At 36.8% G+C, this 18,323-nt stretch overlaps 1 protein-coding gene across 1 annotated transcript; it reads left to right on the forward strand.

Annotated features, from left to right (window-relative positions):
• Positions 1-7,944: 7,944 nt before the first annotated feature.
• On the forward strand, positions 7,945-16,963 carry LOC136822126 (serine/arginine repetitive matrix protein 1-like). The gene is made up of 9 exons (XM_067078358.1): positions 7,945-8,119; positions 10,293-10,418; positions 11,024-11,133; positions 11,682-11,813; positions 12,252-12,378; positions 12,958-13,133; positions 13,594-13,759; positions 14,327-14,521; positions 14,911-16,963. Exons 3-9 carry the CDS (start codon positions 11,128-11,130, stop codon positions 16,404-16,406), a joined length of 2,298 nt encoding a protein of 765 aa, XP_066934459.1. The 5' UTR covers positions 7,945-8,119; positions 10,293-10,418; positions 11,024-11,127; the 3' UTR covers positions 16,407-16,963.
• The last annotated feature ends 1,360 nt before the right edge of the window (positions 16,964-18,323 follow it).

Consider the following 18,323-nt stretch of genomic DNA (forward strand, 5'->3'; position numbering starts at 1 on the left):
CTTTTAAAAGTGGAGTGTTTCAAAAACAAAATTCATATGTCTCCTTTTTTTCAAATTGGATAAAAAATACTTCATTCATAGTCTTTGCATTGGCATAGCACCTTGACTACCACCAGTCAAAGAGTCATTTAATCCTACCACAGGTGGCCTACGAGTGCAACACACTTCACATTCAGGAACTAACAAATTTTTAAAAGTACATGTTGGGCAAAGCCAATGTTCATTTTCATTAACTTCTTCCTGAGCAGAAGTTTTGGTTGGACTTCCCAACGGATGAGAAATTGGCGTAGGCGATTGAATCAACGTCACAGGGCGTGGATTAGGTGAAGAGGGCGGTGGCCGCCTTGGTATTGTTGATTGACTTCGAAAAAGTTCAGGTGTTTGTTGAAAAGACCCTGAATGGTCTGGTGATGGGTCGCTGATGGTTTTATGGTAATTCGTTGGTAACGTATGGTTGCCTGTTAATTGTGAATTTGGAAATAACACATTGCCAGACATATTGTTGCGCGGAGATGGTGTGTGAATGTTGGGTACAGGTGGTTGAGGCGGCATTTGCGGATACTGGCGTTGTGGTGGAGCGAAATGACTATTTGTTGGATCAATTGAAATGTTCATTTTATCACATTCATTATACATTTGCGCAATTTCTTGGTGTAAAATGGCGACCTCTCCTTTCAAATGTCTATAATCTTTCTCAGTGGGGTTCATTTGGACTGATAACAATTTATTGAGCTCTTTTTCACGTTGCTCTACTTCATTTTCTAGTTCTTTCAATTTTCGTTGGGATAAAGTAATCCCAGTTGTTAAGTTAACATAAACAGTATTCTGTTGGTAAAGTTTTTCATTTAGTATCGATTGTACAGCTGCATTATCAATGGATGCACTATGGTGTAATGAGTGCGCGTGGTGGTGTGGGTGTTGTTGATCCAAAGACGTAGTGCTTTGTGAATGCATCATATGGTTAGCTCGCATTAATGGTGGTGAGCCAAATCGAGAAGTCCGTGGAACACTAGGTGTTCCTTCAAAACAACGTGCTACCTCGTCACTACGTCCACGCCTGTGTTGGCGTACAAAATTTGAAGCATTACTAGTAGTATTATTGACGTTAGCTTGTACATGACGATTCAAACTTTCATCTAACGATTTACGTTGGTTAGGTGACGGGACTACTTCTTGATAGGAAGGTGGTTGCTCAGACCAGCCATCATGACGTGTACGAAGCCCATCGTGTGATTGATTAAGTTGTTGTTGTTGAATGTTTGTGAAATAAGAAGTATGTTCTGGAGATGAAATGTTATCAACTCGTGAACCTGTCCTGTTTGGTATTGTTGGCGGAAGTGGGCGTTGAAAACTGTGTACATTCTCATACACGTGTTGTCTTGTTGGAGAACGATTCCCATGCATCCTTGCCTGGTCATACTCAGCATCAGCCATTGTTTAGACTTTGTTGTTATTATTCTTTCGTACTTCTTATTATTTCATCTGTAAATAAATAAACGAATATGTAAAGAAAGTTATTTGAGAAAATACTGTAAAATAAATACTGTAAATCTTAGAAAATCAAAAATGGCAACAAAACCAGGATAAGAAGGCGAAGAAAAGGCAAAGAAAAACAAAACAAAATCTACAATGTATTTGAATAAAAGAAAATGAAAATAATAAAAAATCACGACACTAAATAAACAAAAGTTTTACGAAATAAAAAATGTTAATCTAAAAATAAGGTATAAAATATATTCAATTTAAATTTATAAAGTATATTCACATGAGTGAGCATTGTTAAAATGTAAGCAATGCCAATTCTTTTAATAACAGCTTCATTGAAGCAATTCTAAAATGTTAATTATAACAGATTATAAGTATAAGTATGAAAGTGCGAATAATCTACAAAGTAAAAACTACTCTAAAATTATACCTTATACCAATCAAAATGATCCTATGGAAAATATTCATCCCAAAATTTTAAGTGTGAAACGGTAAATTCAGGTTGAGACTTTAATGTTGGCATATTTCTGGTTCTGCAATAAATAAATGATCCCACAAAAGAAATTTGAGCTTTGTCTTATTCAGACCTCATCATAAAACATTCACCAAAACTTAAATAATACCTTAAGGGAAGAAATTTTCCGCGGAATTTAATCTTGCAGTTCACAGCTCAAAATTTGGAAGTTTCACAGAATTCAATATTGAAGTTGAGAGAATTTTTTGTTCATAATATGGCCTATTTTGGCCTAAAATGACCAATTTTAAAGATGCTTTTTCAAATCTTGAAAAAATTTATGTTTCACAGAATTTAATTTTGTGGGTTTGTCAAAAAACTGCGAAATTAAATTCCGCAAAAATTTCTTCACTTAAGGTAATTCAAAATTGACCACCAAAACCAAAAATTATCATAAACATAACCGAACAATGAAAAACAAACTTATTGCTGATGTGAAGAAACAAGAGAATCATCGATAGGATTCCTCAATAGTCTTGAGGTAGGGCTTTCCAAAGGTATTGATTGGAATCTCGCACCAGTAAAATTTCCATAATTATCATATGTCCTTGCTGTACTGTATTGGGCGGAAGATGACGGTAGCCTTTGGTTTGTAGGACTTGTTGGTGTTGTTGGCTGTGGTTCTGGTCCACCCATCTCATCACAAAAAAGATTTTGGACGGAGTACCTAAGGTTTTTTATTTCAGCTTTTATATCCACAATATCCTGTTCTGATGGATTCTTTTGAATTCGATTCAACTGTGAAAGTTCATCTTCCTTAATAAGCATTTGATGCTCAATTTCTGCTAAGTATTCCTTTGAGGATTTTATAGCTTGGTTTAAATATTTGATACAGTTCTGTTGTTTGTAAAGTTGCTCAGCAACATAAGAATCATACGATAAAGATGATTGAAGTTGTTGTTGTTGTTGTTGTTGTTGTGAATGATGATTATATGACGAAAAATGATCATATTCACTAACAGTCCGCCTCATGGGATTTGTGGTTGGGTATAAGTGATCATAATATGATTGATGAGGTCCAGTATTGACATTATTTGTAGGGTTTGTTCTCGAAGATTGAACCTGATATCTTGAGTGCTCTTCAAATATCTGGTCATCGTATTCAGAAGGGCGAGTGTTATAACCCATTGGTGGATTATGGATAGTGCTGGAATTCGAACCAGGATACATAGTACATTTTTAGATTTTTGCACTTCAAGAAAATTAAGGTGTTACAGATAAGATAGAAGGTTGAAAATCTAAATCGTTTTCTAGAGACTGTAGCAAATTAATAGAAAAACAACAAAAGTTGCAAACTGATCGAAACCCTAAGGAGTCTTGGGTTGATAAAGATAAGAAACTAGGAGAAGATAAGACTTGAAAAGGAATGAATGAAAGAGAACAACTCTTGTAATAAAGCATTCCTTAAAAACAAAAGGTTTATTGACTGCCAGTCCGAGGGATTATTTTAAAATAAGGATACGTTATGGTAACCTCCCCTAAAACGCCAAATCCTGAGAAGGATACAAAGTAAGTAGCAAAAAAATAAAATAGCGATCAACATCCTAGTTAAGATAAAATCCAAATACAACCAAAGACCTGAATTTTTAGATTACCTTGGTAAGGTTAGGAAATAAAATGAAATGACTGTGTTCTACAAATGTTAAATTTCTCACTATTATCCAAAAAACTAACAGAAGCAGTTTTTTTTCACATAATTTTTTAGTTAATTAAAAATGAAATATTGAATAATTTGATTGATCTTTAAAAAAAGAAATTTTATAAAGTATAAATTAGTGAAAGGTACAAATTAATTTGCAGCATCTACTCCCTACATTTTGATGACTGTTGTTTTTTCTAATACCTTGATTTCCTGGTGTGTACGTTGTAGCATATTCAATTCAAATCAAGTAGGGAGGAAGATTACAGGAGAAGAGAATCAAAATAAGCGAGCAATGGATTTAATCTGACATCATAAATAACTTTTTCTCAAAATACTATCACTGCAAAAAGATTTAAGGTCAATGTCTTGTCTTTTTAGCGACTTTTTCAGTAAAAAATGGGGTTGTTTTTGAGCTTCTGCACGACTGCAAGCTTAAATCGTTCAGATTCTTTTTGGCAAATAGGTCAAGGAAGATAACTATTAAAAGAAAGTCTCCAGAGGTTTCTTTTTGTACGACTTTTCTGGGTTCAAAAACATTTGGTCGCAAACTAAGTGTAGCTGGAACCTCGATATTCCAGGATTAGAAAAAGCTATACCTGTTGTCTTTTTTCTTTAAAGAATCAACAAGCCATCAATCAACATTGATAAATTACACACATTTCTTCAGAAACTTTTAAAATTATCTGCCATTATGACTTTCTTGAAGCTGTTCTGAAATTAACCAATCGGGTTAGGTATCGGAATTCCTATGGGAGTTTTTTTCCAAGATTTGTAAAATAGCTAAGTCAGCAAAAAACTTTTCCTGGGGGTTTAAGGAATAAACAGAACTGTTATCATCTGTTTTTTATTTAACCATATATTTAAATTTATGTATGCTCGCCCGCGCGAAAACGCGAGCTAATCATTTTTTTCTCGCGCGCTCAAGGGGAAAAGGAAAGTGATTGATATTCTTTGGAGGAAAAACGAGAAGCGACTAAATCCTGCCCTAGCGGATTCTGTGTTTCCGGGGGTTTTGTTGTTTGGAATTGATTAACTAACAGTTAGGTAGGGTCAGGGTTGCTAGTAACAGCTTGTCACTGTGCCAAGGGCATACTCGACGCCTTGGGCACTGCTGTTCCCCTCAGGCAAAATCGTTGATTCTGTAGAGGTCACGAAATTGCCGAGTACAGACGTTGAAAAAAAAAATTCAAAATGGCTGCCGAGCGAGCACTGACAAAAACAAAAAATCAGGAGTTTTCAATTGCCTACTACAGCAGAATAAGACAGAGAAATGCAGTAAAATAAAAAGTAAACAAACCTTGAACCTTTTGTTTGTCAAAATAAAGAAAATATTATAGCTGCAGTAATGTTTATATTCAGAAATAAATCACATTTTCCACCAGACCTACAACAACCACCAGCAAGGTTTCAAACCACGCTGCGGCATTACTGGCAATGAATTCTGACTTAAAAAATGTTGGTCCCTGGAAAGGGTATGATTACTTCCAAATGACTTTTTTTTACAATAACATTTGTCTTCTCACAAATCCAAAAAGATAGGCTATAAAACCAACACGGGGGTCAATTTTTTTCACAACAAACCGTCAGATCAACTTTATAAGGATCAACCATGTAAATGTCACTTGCTTTTGTGATATCTCTTAGGAAATAAACACTTACAGAACGACATAATTTATCATTTGAAATACCCCCGTGTTTAGACCATTCTATCGTGGGCGCAAACTAAGTAGCACCCTCAGTGCAAGATTGCCGCCTCATCTTCATTCGCCTGCGCGAAAACGCGAGCTAATCATTTTTTTCTTGCGCGCTAGAGGGGAAAACTAATAAAAGGAAAGTGATCAATATTCTTTGAAGGAAAAACATCAGAGACAAACCCAAAGACCAAAAGATGTGTTTTGTTGTTGAGAATCGATCCTGTGAAGATGAAAAGATTTCTGCTCTGCGTTTTTTTCGGAACGCTGAAAAACTCTAATTTCCATCAAGAGGTTGCGAGATTTGGGTTAGCCAGGCAAAAATCGCTAAAAAACTGGTAAAATCGTAATCCTCAAAAATCGAAGTTCCAGCCTCACTGCTTATGAGAGAGCAAAATGGAATTATTTTTTTTTGAAATTCCCACCAGACTGGACCAGGCAGAGAACTGGCTGGAGTACCGTGAGAGGTCCTAAAGCCGACAGCCCAGCCTAAAGCCGATGGGTTCTTTCAAAGATACAAACTAAAATAAAAACAAACCTTTCGCTGTGACGCAACGAAGATACCAAAGTGTCAACTAAACTGAGAGATTTGATACATTGAACCAATTGAACCAAATAACAATGATTGCTTCTTATAACAAAACATATTTTTTTATTCCAATATGCACAACTTCATAAATGACAACAGTAGTAAAAGCATCATAAAAAGTAACGAGATGTTTTGATTTTCCAAAGCACACGAGAATATAAAAGAGGTCTAAGTACGAGCGTGCTCATTTTGAAACGTTACGTAATCAAGCCTGGTTTCTATTACTTTACACGGGCACTTGGCTTGATTGCGGGGCCAGGACTTTGTGTAAGGATACATATAGACGACGTATATTACATTATATTATATATTACATGATAAGAATACAAATAGATGACGTATATTACAATTATTATGTATTACATGACACCTTGCTCCTATTCTAGTAAAGATAATATATGTCGTCAAAGAGTACACTTAAATGAAGAGCTGTCCGATTGCGGGCCTTCCGTAAATAAACATCCTGACTTATAAGTGGTAAAGAGGGCGTTGATAGTTGCCGCCTCATTGATTCGATGTTTGTTATTCAAATTAGTGCTACCGCATCCGCCCTTTTTTCAACTTCGCGCCATTTTTACAATTTAGTCTGTTTGTTTCTTGATGGAAACCAGTCCAAGTTGTTTCGTATTTTTCCCGCACAAGTCACTTTTATTACAAAACTGTTATCGTTTTAAACATGAGCAACTGATCCAGAATAAAAGGTAATTATTTTTACAACTCGAACTTTTTAATTACATTAATTGACATCTTGACATTACAGCTATCTTGTTAGATGTTTTGTTTCGAGAGTTCTAGCAATAGTTTATCGTTCAACTTGGAGAGGGAATGTTTGTAAACATAGAATTTTTTTTCATAACAGTTATTTGGGGGGTCGGAATTAGGCTGGGCTGTCGGCTTTAGGACCTCTCACGGTATCTACTAATAAAAAAAATTCAAAACTATTCCCAGACGGTGTCAATCGAACGAATCGAACGAATCGAACGCCGAATCAATTGAACGCAATAGACCCCTTTCATAATTTTTTCAGCATGTTTTGATTGTCTCGATTAGTCTTCTTTTCTGTATGGTCTTTTTTAACAAAATCTGGAATAAAAGAGACAGAATTCGGAGGCAAAGTTGGAGGCATATAGCCTCTATCATCCAAATTTGTAATATATTTTATTTAGGCTAAGCAAGGTAATCCAAAAGATATGACATCACATGAAAGGGGTCTATTGAACGCAATCAAATAATTTCAATTCGATTGTCGAACGCAATCGAATCGCAATCGAATATTACCTAGGATTTGCTGTTTGATTGCTTCGATTACGTTCGATTGTATTCGATTACGTTCGATTGTATTCGATTACGTTCGATTGATTCAATTATATTAGATTTTATTCGCTTTGGTTACGGTACTTAAGCACTCGGCCGCCCGCTAAAAAGCCCTAACGGAGTGATCCAATTTAATTTAATCAAACTCATCAAACATAAACCTAATCGCACGAAATCGAAGATTATTCAACAATCGAATATAGTTCAACTATCAATCGAACCAATCTAAACCTTACTCAAACGCAATCGAACACAATCGAATATTACCCAGGAATCGGCCGTTCGATTGAGATTCGATTACGTTCGACAATCGAATCGCAATTATTCGATCGCGTTTGATTACGTTCGATTGGTTCGATTGGTTCGATTGCAATTTTTGTTCGAAGTTGCTCGATTGACACCGTCTGGCTATTCCCCAGCCTCCCTTTTTAAAATAAATATCAACTTTTTCTTAAATAAAAAGCCTTAAGGTACGATTCAAGATATTCTAACAAATTAACAAAAACGTTTACTCGACGTACAATCTTGCTGTCTTACAGATTACACGCATCCCGATACTTACAAAGTGAAAGGTTTGCTTCCCGAGTTCAGAAAAAAGCTCCCCTTGCGTCAGCCATCTTGAATCGGTCAGAGGATTGGTAATTTTTACGTGACCGACAAAGAAAAACACAACCAACCGGGTAAATCAAAATCTTTGCGCCTGCGCAGCACGTGCAGATGGAAGCTAAAATTCAAAATGGCGACGTTTGCAGAATCGCTGGAGACAAAGCTCAAAAGTTTGGAGCCAAGCCAGACAGGAATTCAGACGCTGTCGTTGTGGATTATTCATCATAGACATCACAGTGGGATAATAACTAATGCTTGGGTAGATCGTGTTAAAAAAGGTATATCTTTATTCTTGTTTTAAATGATCAAGAAGCTTAGCGCACTATTGGTATTCAATCTATCATCTGTCATCTGATATATAATTTTGGATCACAAAACTCTAAAATTCCTGAGGTTGATATAGGTAAATCAGTTTAACTACAAACTACCTATACTATTTTTAATTCAAAAGTCAAATTATCATGTTTTACATGAGATTAACCTGAAATCAGATTGTGATTGTTTTTCTACCCACCGCGTCGTCCGCGACGTACCGTGAGATTGGGTATTTTAGATTAGATTAGATTAGATTAGATTGTATTTTATCATGAAAACAAATGTGCTATGTCTTTAAGAACTGATTTCTAAAAGGCTTTTGTTATTCTATAAATATTTCTTTTTGGATTAAAAAATTCCATCTTTTATTATTCTAATGATTTTAATATTTATTTATGAGATGCTTTGTTGTCTTTTTAATCTTTGTGTAAACTTGCATATGTTTTGCTTACTTTCCAACTAAATCCAACCACTGCTAGCAACTCCAGAAGATTTTTCAAAACCTATCCTATCTTGTAGAGCTTTGAAAAAGAAAGAAAATGAGGGGTCATAGGCCTCCAGAGGATAAGTGGTTGTAAGGATATTCAAATGCTAGTCAGTTAGCCACACTAGCGTCCCGCCAAAATGCGTATCAAAGATTAATGCTGCGAAAGCGCTATATCGTTTACTTGACTCTCAAGCAAAAAAATGCAACGCAAAACTTCTAAAGGGATTCATGAAAAAATAACCCGGCGCTTTTTAATGAAATTAACATTTTCAAAAACTTTGAGAAATTGCCTAAAATTTGAGCCATAGATGAAAAATTTTTAGCCAAGCCAACCTTGAAAACTAATTTGAAGATCAACTTACCAAGAAAAAGATCTACGGAGGAGGCGGAACCCACCTAGATCCGCGCACTGCCGGATAGGCTATCTCCCGGAAATTTTGCCGGATCTCAAACAATGACCATTTACATGTGGCGTAATTGTTTTTACTTTAGCGTATAAAACAAGGCCTTAAAAATCGAAGCGCTGTCTCGGGAATTTAATGACAAATTTTGGTTGGTTGATTTTTGGCTGCTGGCGCGTTTTATTTTGTTTCCATTTCAAGTTTTTTTAATTGTTTTGCGAACTTGATTCAGGTAACTACTCAGTTTTTGTTGAATGTATCATGTAGATGACTGTTTTTTCTGAAAGCTAGATTCCTAGTGTGACTAACTGTGAAAATCCAAAAATGTGTCAACAAGTGTCAAAAATTCCAAAAATTTGTCAAAAAAGAAAAAAAGAAATCTTCCAGTCATGCTTCTTCAATTTTGCATATCTCTTTTTTCTAGTGTAGCTAGAGACCTGAAATTTGGAGGGAGAATTCTTTGATGGTGTTAGAATATTATTATATAAAAATATTGTAAATATTTAGTTATTTATCAAAATAACGAAAGATATTTATTTTTTTTGAAAATGGAAATGGAGAACAAAAAAACTTATGAGTAAAGAATAAGTTTTTCTGAAAGTAGAAACCCCAAATGAAAAGAAAATCCATTTCGGCAGAAATAAAAACATTTTTTTGGGACATTCCCATGCAAAAGAAGCAAAAAAGTGAAAAAACTACATGAAAATGAACGAACTAAAATTAGCGAATGTGATTTTTGAATTCCTCACCCTTTTTCTGATAAACATACAAAGTTTCAGCCTTCAAATACATTTTCCTCCGTTTCCAGACACATTTGTTCATTGATAGTTGCAATTTTTTTTTCTCCCGTCGGCAAACAATTTTCAAAATGTTGCAAAACGTTCGGCATTTTACCAATTTACCGTCTAGCCCATGTCCACAGTGTTATATATCGCGGAAAGCTAAGATCACAGGCTTTCATTTAGTAAAAACCGGAACGCTTTAGCATACATAGAAACATCTTCCATCTGAAACACTTTGATCAGAAATTATGAAGGCAGTAGAAGTAGTCTTAAAAAGTCTTAAAGTTCAATTGTCGACATCTTTAAAACCATCGATTGACATAGCTTTTTGATATACCAAAAATACTCTTTTTACTGTTTTTTACATAGGTATTACTTTTGTCAAAATCTGTCTGAAGTAGGTTAATTCTAAAATATTATGATGATGTAGAGAGTTAAGTATTTGCACTATATTTCTTTTTTCCAGCTAAGGTTGAAAAGCGGATCAGTTTGTTCTATTTGGCAAATGACGTTATTCAAAATGGACGCAAGAAAGCAAAGATTTGGTCACTGCATTTGGTAAAGCTTTTCTGGATGTCATACATCTTTACAGGTTTGTTTTCAAATTTATGATTTACATACCTTGCCAGGGTAGTTCATTATCTTGGATCAGAAACCCCTTCTTCCTGGCTAGTATCCCTGCCACTTCATGATTGTTCAGCATGGTGTCCTCCAGGTTTTCAGGACCCCCATCTGTAGGCTAAAACCCCCATTTGGTCTCCCCCCCCACCAACCCTTTGTCCAAGGTTTCAATCGAAAGAATAATTTTGTGACCAACCGATTCGCTATATTTTGCATAATAACTTAACAAAATAACGATTTTCTGCAGTGAAAGCTCAAATGCTGGAAACATAGACACATTTAATTATCTATTTGAAATATTATACCTAATCTTTGCACTTTCTACCCCCACTTCCCATAAAATTTTGTGAATATCCCCCATTTGGATTAGTCCTCCCATCAAGGTGAAAATATTCACTTTCCCCTCCAGAGAAAAAGTTGATTCCCCCCATCTTTCTGTGATCCCATGTTCAGTTCACAAACATCATAAGAGTGCTTTTACTTGCTATAAAATTAAATTGAAATGTAAAACCTACAATCTGATCAATCTGACTCAACTGTTTTACTATTTTTCATTGTTCTTCATTGTTTCTATAGGGAAAGTAAAAACAAGAGTCAAGTTGAAAGAGTGCTTAGCATCTGGGTTGAGCGTAATGTGTACGAAGCTGGTTACGTGAACAAGCTCAAAGAACTACTCAACAATGGAGGTAAAATTTAAATAACATGACATGTAATGCAATAAGATAATTGCAAATTAAGTTTACGTTCAAACTGATTAAGGGTCGAAAGCGCTTGCAATTTCTGATTGGAATTTGTTCATCATGAAGCATTTTGGTTTGGGAATTGCAGGCTTTTTTTGAAGGTGGCTACACTTCAAAAATACCCAATCAGTGTACCCTTAGAGTTACAACGACGTTATTTTCAGTGTTTAACCTTATTCTTATTATGGTTTTAGGGGTGGTTCAGAACTAGGGGATGGGGGCTTTCCCTGTACCAACCCTTCCTTAACTTTTGATCTAGTTGGTCTTTTTGGATGAAATTTGACACACAAGTTCCCTAATATGTAAGGTAACTTTTGACAAAAAATCTTTTTGATGGCGTCACTCATCATGCCCAAAGTGAGCAAAAAACGAAAATTTCCTTTGTTCTTCTAAACAGCTATTGTATTTAACAACTACTGTATTATCAATTGATATTGGAATTACTGAAATCGACATACCACTTGAATTTGACTTACTATTTTTTATTTTGATAGTGGCACCACAACCTACCTACCTCACCTGTCAAAACATCTCCATTGAAAGTGCAACAAAAGAGAAGTTCTGTCTCATCTAATTCAAATGTAGTGCAAAGTAGCACAAAGAAAGGTGTTCCTCCTAATTTCAAGGTAACTGACAATTTTATTTTGTGTGATCTTGTATGATTTTGTGATTTTAGTTAAAGCTTTATCCAAAGAATAAATTTATTCAAAAGCGAAATTTAAGAAAAATATGTTCCTCTGTAATCCTTCAATATTTTTTTCTCTCTAAGCTCAGTTACAATTCCGTTTCAAAATTTAGCAAACATCAACGAATCTCAAATCTATCTCAATAGATCTGCTTTTTTCAAATATATTTTTTGTTCAATTGCCAACACTTTCAAACTAGCCTTTTGATGTCAATGCTCGTATGTTCCGTGCTCATGTTCCTATTCTCTCCGAAACTAAATGAAGCCTATATTGTTATAAGGGACGTAAGTGAATTTTACCAATTGAATGGCTTCTTTTGAAAGGGAACCGTAGCATTTGATCATGGTCTTAATTTTTGGAACAATTTGTTTGTTTTAGGTATCAACTCTACTGATGTCCATAAAGAAGTCGGTCAGTCTTGACAGTGATGCAGAAAGAAAGTCCAAGAAATTGGAAGGGATGAGAATAGACGCCACCAGTGTAGATTCCATTAAGAATGTTAAAGGTGAGCCAAACTGGAAAAAAACTGTAATAGCTTTGATCTCAAGTCCCTCTCATTTAATATAAAATTCACAACAACAAAAAAATTAAATAGAAATGGTATCCATAAAGCAGCTTAAACCTGTTCGAATATCTTCAGTCCCATTTTGCCAGTTTTTGACCTCGATTTGATGAATGCACTTCTCCTTTGATATGAGGCAATAAATTTTCGAAACAACTTTCTTGTTCTTGCATGAGAGAGGAGATCATTGTTTCAATTAAAGCCAGTATATCTATTCATGAGTATTTTGCTTATTCTGCAAAAATATTCCACAGCTCCATTAAAAACGCAGACAATTCATTCCAATTCTTATTTGACACTTTGCAGTCAAAACATTGTAAACTCTCTGGTTATTAAAATGTTATATTAAAGTGAAGACATTGCAGTGTTGAATCGAACAATTAAGTTACGTCACGCGCTATCTTTTGTTTGATGATTGGTTGAATAACTGCAATCTCTATGAAGCTCAGCGTTTTTGAAGCAGCGATTCAGACCTCGGAAAACATAATGTCAATCTGGCTTTAACTTTAATTTGGTGTTTAGATCGTTCAAGTGTCGGGCATTTCCATAAAGAGTTTGATGATTCGAAGATCATGCTTGAAGATTACATCAACACATTACGTCACAATGTCCAAGAGAAACAAAAGATCTTACCTTTGCTGAACAGCAGTGAAGCATTTTATGCTCTAGCTCAAGATGAAGCCAAAGTCATCGTCAATGTAAGATTCTACTGATTGTCTGAGATTTTTTATTCAAGACGGAAAAGTTTTCATATCATCCCGATCTCTTTAACTAGCCAACCCTTGCCCTTGTTTATCAAAGATTATGAAAAAGCTCTATTGTCTTTACCATTCACATGATTGCTTTCATTTTCGTCAGCATTAGAACCATTCCTTTGTTTTCCTGATAGTGGTGTGTAGTTGTATTTTTGAAGTGATGATCTTTCAAAAGTGCTGGTTTCATTTGCAACCAAATCATCCAGTTGATTTCAGCTAGACGGATAGTATTGGCATTGCTCGATCAAGATCCCTTGTATTTTCTTGACACATAAGTTCAAGATGGGATAACCCTTTGTGTGTGTGTGTGGTGACCTTTTTCAGGTTGAGGTTGGGTGAGTGATCCCGCTATTCTTTGAGAGTTCAATTCACGGTTATTTCATGTCTCCATTTCTCTATTCAGGCTTACAAAACATTTGGCAATCGTTTAAATTCGATGAAAAGAAAACTTGATGTCAAAATCTCAAAGCTAGAAGATGACGCCAGTCGAACACCTGAAGAACAGACGGATTCTCGTGGTCACAAAATGAGATCTTCAAGCGGCGGAAGTATTCAGGATATGGACTTAGGTAAGTTACTTAAGCCATTTCACAGTCGGAACAAATCATTGGTAATCAGGACTGATTGTGTCCCCATAGCAGAAATAAACCAACATTTTAGACCATTAGAAAGTCGTTATCAGAGCGCGGTGGTCCCTTTCCCCATAGTTCTTTTCAACCGTGAAATGGCCTTTTTACATTGAGTCGATATTCATTGAGCTTTAACTTGTAAATTGACCAGAAAGAATCTTAGTTAACTATTCAATTACTTCTTTGTACTCCTCGCAAACCTCTTTTTACTAGGCCGGCTTCTAATTAAATGATGTTGGCTTCCAATTAGACGGTGTTTAGCTATCATGTTAGGGGTTGCTTTAAATATTTGACGTCATTCTCAAATCAAAATTCTTTTCGGACCTAGACTTAGTGCTTGTTGTAGAAAGTCTATTCCCCCTCTGAAGCGTGAATTTTTGCTTTGACCATCACTGTGCATTATTTCCACTTTTCAAACAGTGAATTAGAGGAGTTGTGAAGCAACGGTAGAACGCTTACTATAGAAATTACCTTATAAAGTTCTGTTTTTCTATCCATCTTTTTTAGACAGTGAATCTGAGGAGGAGGATGTACCTTCATCACAAGCATACAACCCTTCAACAGCTCCTAGTCACGAAGACCTCGCACAGCAAGGAAGCACACCTTCATTTCTCCCTACTAACGGTGGTATGACCAGCTTTCTCGATTCGTCCGCATCTGCGCAACTTCTTCTCCAGCAACAACCCATGATGATGTCAACAGGTAAGGATTGGTGATTATTTTCACGTCAATTTCTTTTTATATCAGTTTATATTGCATGACATTTACAACAAATGTTTAGTTAAGGACTAGAGAAATCATAATCGCTTGAAGCGATTGCAGTAGCGTATATCATGAAAATGACGCAATCCTCGCTTATTTGTAACGAGGGAATTGCCTAGTGAAAATAATCTTTTTGTGATCCATTTTAAAGCGAAAACACACAATGTCACCAATCATTTGATATGTCAGGTCTTTTGTTTTGTTAATTTGATAACTTTGTTCCAAATAGCTCAGAAATTAGCCTATATTGGTTTGATTTCGTTGTTGCGTTGTACAGTGACTGTATCTTAATCGTCATGTTCTTTACGATGTTGCCTTTTCATTCGCAGATATTGCTGCGATTGCTACCCAACAACAAGCTGTCCAACCTGATGTTTTCCAACAACAACAACAACAAGATTCCGAAGATCAACAAAACACAGCAGTTAAGACACTCATCGACTCGCTTTTCCCTGTACTTAGTAAAAGCTTGCAAACCATCAAAGAAAAGACAAACGTCGGCGATGAAAAACCGTCAGTGAACGCTGCCATGGCCTTCGCATTGGGCGATGTCGTCAATATGGTACAGCAAGACGAAGCGATGGCCGACCCTAGTAAAGCCATTTCCCCGGTTTCTCTCACTAATCCGAACGGGTTATCGGACCATCAAACGGAATTGATAAATATTGCAGCAGGTGTTACTGAACTCGACGCGAATTGTCAGCCTTTATCGAGGGCGCAAAGTGTGGACGAAGAGAAAATGGAGAAAAAGGAAAAACATGAAGAGGACGTCGAACGTAAACGTGACGATCGCAAATCGACGTCCAGCGGCCGACATCGACATCGTTCGCACCGCAGTGACGATAACAGACACCGTCGTTCGTCAAGTCGTAGCCCACAGCGTCGCTCTTCTCATCGCTCTTCAAGAGACGACAGGCGCGATAAGGACAGGGACCGTGGTGATAGACGGCGCTCGTCGCGGCGAAGCCCGAGCCCTCGTCGTCGAAGTAGTAAGGGAAGTCGTCGTCGTTCTTCAAGTCGTGAACGTGGCGAGAAACGAAAACACTCGTCAGCCGAGGAACGAGAGAAACCTTACTATAATAACAATCGTCGTTCGCCAACCCCTGAAATGGATGCAACATCTAACACGACAAGTGCAACAAACAACCCTGTTGCAGCAACAACTTCGCCACAGTTTCTACAACAAAACCAAAACCAGACCCCACAACAGCCTATACCGAATGATCAGCCACAGTCACAACCGAACGCCAAGCCCATGATGATTTCGTCTTTTCAACCTGTTGATCCAAATGTTGCTCAACAACCAGCGCCTTCCATTCAACAACGCTTACAACAAGTTGAAGAACCTCCTCAGCAGAACTTAGTTCCTTCCAACAACACTCCTGTTGCGCCAACATTTCACGCTACAAACCAACAACAACAATCAACAGACGACAACATGGAACAATCGGACGACGATTCTCAAACTCCAACACCAACCATACAACTTGCACCAACTCAACCCTTTCCCTTCCCTAATCCATTCGAAAATATGGTTCCAACACTCAATCCTATCATGCAACCGCCGCCAATGAATTTCCCGCCAACGCCAATGCAACAGGCGGCAATGAACCTGGTGCGTGTCCAAAACCCATTACAACTTCTCCAGCAGGATACAGAAAACATGCCACAACCACCACCCTTTGTTCCACCACCCTTCTTTGCGCCGCCACAGCAGTTACCAGTCCCGCCCATGCAACCAGATATGAACTTACCTACGAATGAACAAAACAACCTTCCTTTCAATCCTCAACAAAAACATTTTTTAATCCTCCAAATAACATAGAGGACCATCAAGCGCCCTCATTTCCAGGCCCGCCGCCCGTACCGCCACAGTTTATGCAACAGCCACAAGATTTTAATCCTCGTGGCTTTCCACAGAGGCCGGAATTCCGGCCACCGCCACCCGGGATGAATCCGGAAAGTTTTCCACCTATTCGCCTGGACGGACCCGGCAATGGAATGAACTTTAGACCTCCGCAAAACTTTGATAACATGCCAGAAAATGATTTTGCGCCTCCTCAGCAATTTAACCAAAATCAAAATAGACCTCCATTTAACGATAACAGACCTCCGTTTAGACCGAGGTTTCAAAATAACTCTCCGAGGAGAAACTTTCGCCCACGCGGCGGAAATTTTAATAACGGACCTAGACACTTTCGTCCAAGACATCCAAGACCTGTATTATAATAATAAACGCTTTTTAGAGAAAATTTTTATCACGTCATAGTATTAGATGTTTAATGTATTATATTTTTTGGTCTTAAAGATGTTACATCTAGTAATTATAGTCATGTAAAATTTTTAATTGGTAGAAATATTTAGTAGATATCTTCTAATGTATTACTTTTGTTTCGAAATGCAGGGCGTGTCCAGAAAATCGGGGCGAAATTTGCATAAGAAGAAAACATACAAGTCTAATTGAGTTTTCGTGAATAATGAAAATATTTACATTCTCCAATCCTCGTTAAATTTCCACTCTAATGCAAATTACTGTTCGAACATTTTTTGGACACACTCTTAATTGCTACACTAATTTGAAATACGAAATTTTTTGAAATTTTCAGGACTCTACTTTTTGTTTTTTCTTTTTCGAGCAGTTCTTTAAAAGTACGTAAAATTTCGGCAAATTCGTCAAATTCTCGTATGACTTTGATAAAAATAGATTCTAATTGGGCCTTCGTTAATCCTGGGCAAAAGGTTTCAAAAAATCATTTCAGAAGAATCCAAATCCAGTGTTGTAATATTTTCTCTTCAATATTTTCGAAACGGGAGCTTCTTTTGAAAGCTTACTCTTATGTGCCAAATAAACGGGCCCCCCGCTTGTTAATTTTTCGAAAATTTTCCAACCCCCGGACCTTATTAGGACACACCCCCCCCCCCCCCCGCCCCACGTTTATTAATTTTTAAGAATATTTTCAGTTAGCAAGAAGAAGTCACCTTATTTTGCTCCAAAAAGCCTGATTTTAGCCTATATTTACATTATTTTTTGGGTTTTCAGAAGTACAATCCCCCGGCAATTAGCCCCCCCCCCCGGTCAAAAAGAAGGTTATGAAATTTAGATAGGACTTAAAACCGGCTAGACTTAAAACCGACCCTATATTTTGGAGATGGGTGGATGAGCCGAGTAATTTATGAAGTTTGGGTAATTTTGAGTTGAAAACGGAAGAGCTTGAAGAGGGCTCGCGATTTTTTAAAGCGATAATGGGCTCTTCCAGAAAATGTCCGTACATGGAGGGCGGAGAATATATTGTCCGGAGGGTAGCACAAAATCATCAAAATTTGCCTTGTCCGGGGGTAAATTTGCTCTGTTCGGGGGTAATTTGGGTTGTCCGGGGGGGTTAATCACTGAAAATTGTTAGTTCCTCCCACCCCTCCAAAACCAAATTTTTCCTGGAAAAGCCCAATCATTGGAATATTTGGCATGTGGGATCTTTCTATTGTCCTGAGCAAAATCTCAAAATATTTTTTGCCTAATTATTTTCCAAAGTCGAGATATTTAAGTTACAAGTTTTTGGCTTTTAGGATGAAAACAATAGAACTTCAACGTAAGAACCACGTAAGAACCCATTTTCAGAAATTTCAAAATTGTGATATGTCGATTTAGTTAGGCGTACAAACTTTTGCGAGCAGAAACTTTCGCGATTTTCGCGAATTTTGGCCCTTTTCGCGAAAGTAAATGTCTTTAAAAATTCTAGGAAGG

Source organism: Clytia hemisphaerica, unplaced genomic scaffold (genome assembly GCF_902728285.1).
Source record: "Clytia hemisphaerica strain Z4C2 unplaced genomic scaffold, Clytia hemisphaerica genome assembly, whole genome shotgun sequence".
NCBI lineage: Eukaryota > Metazoa > Cnidaria > Hydrozoa > Leptothecata > Clytiidae > Clytia > Clytia hemisphaerica.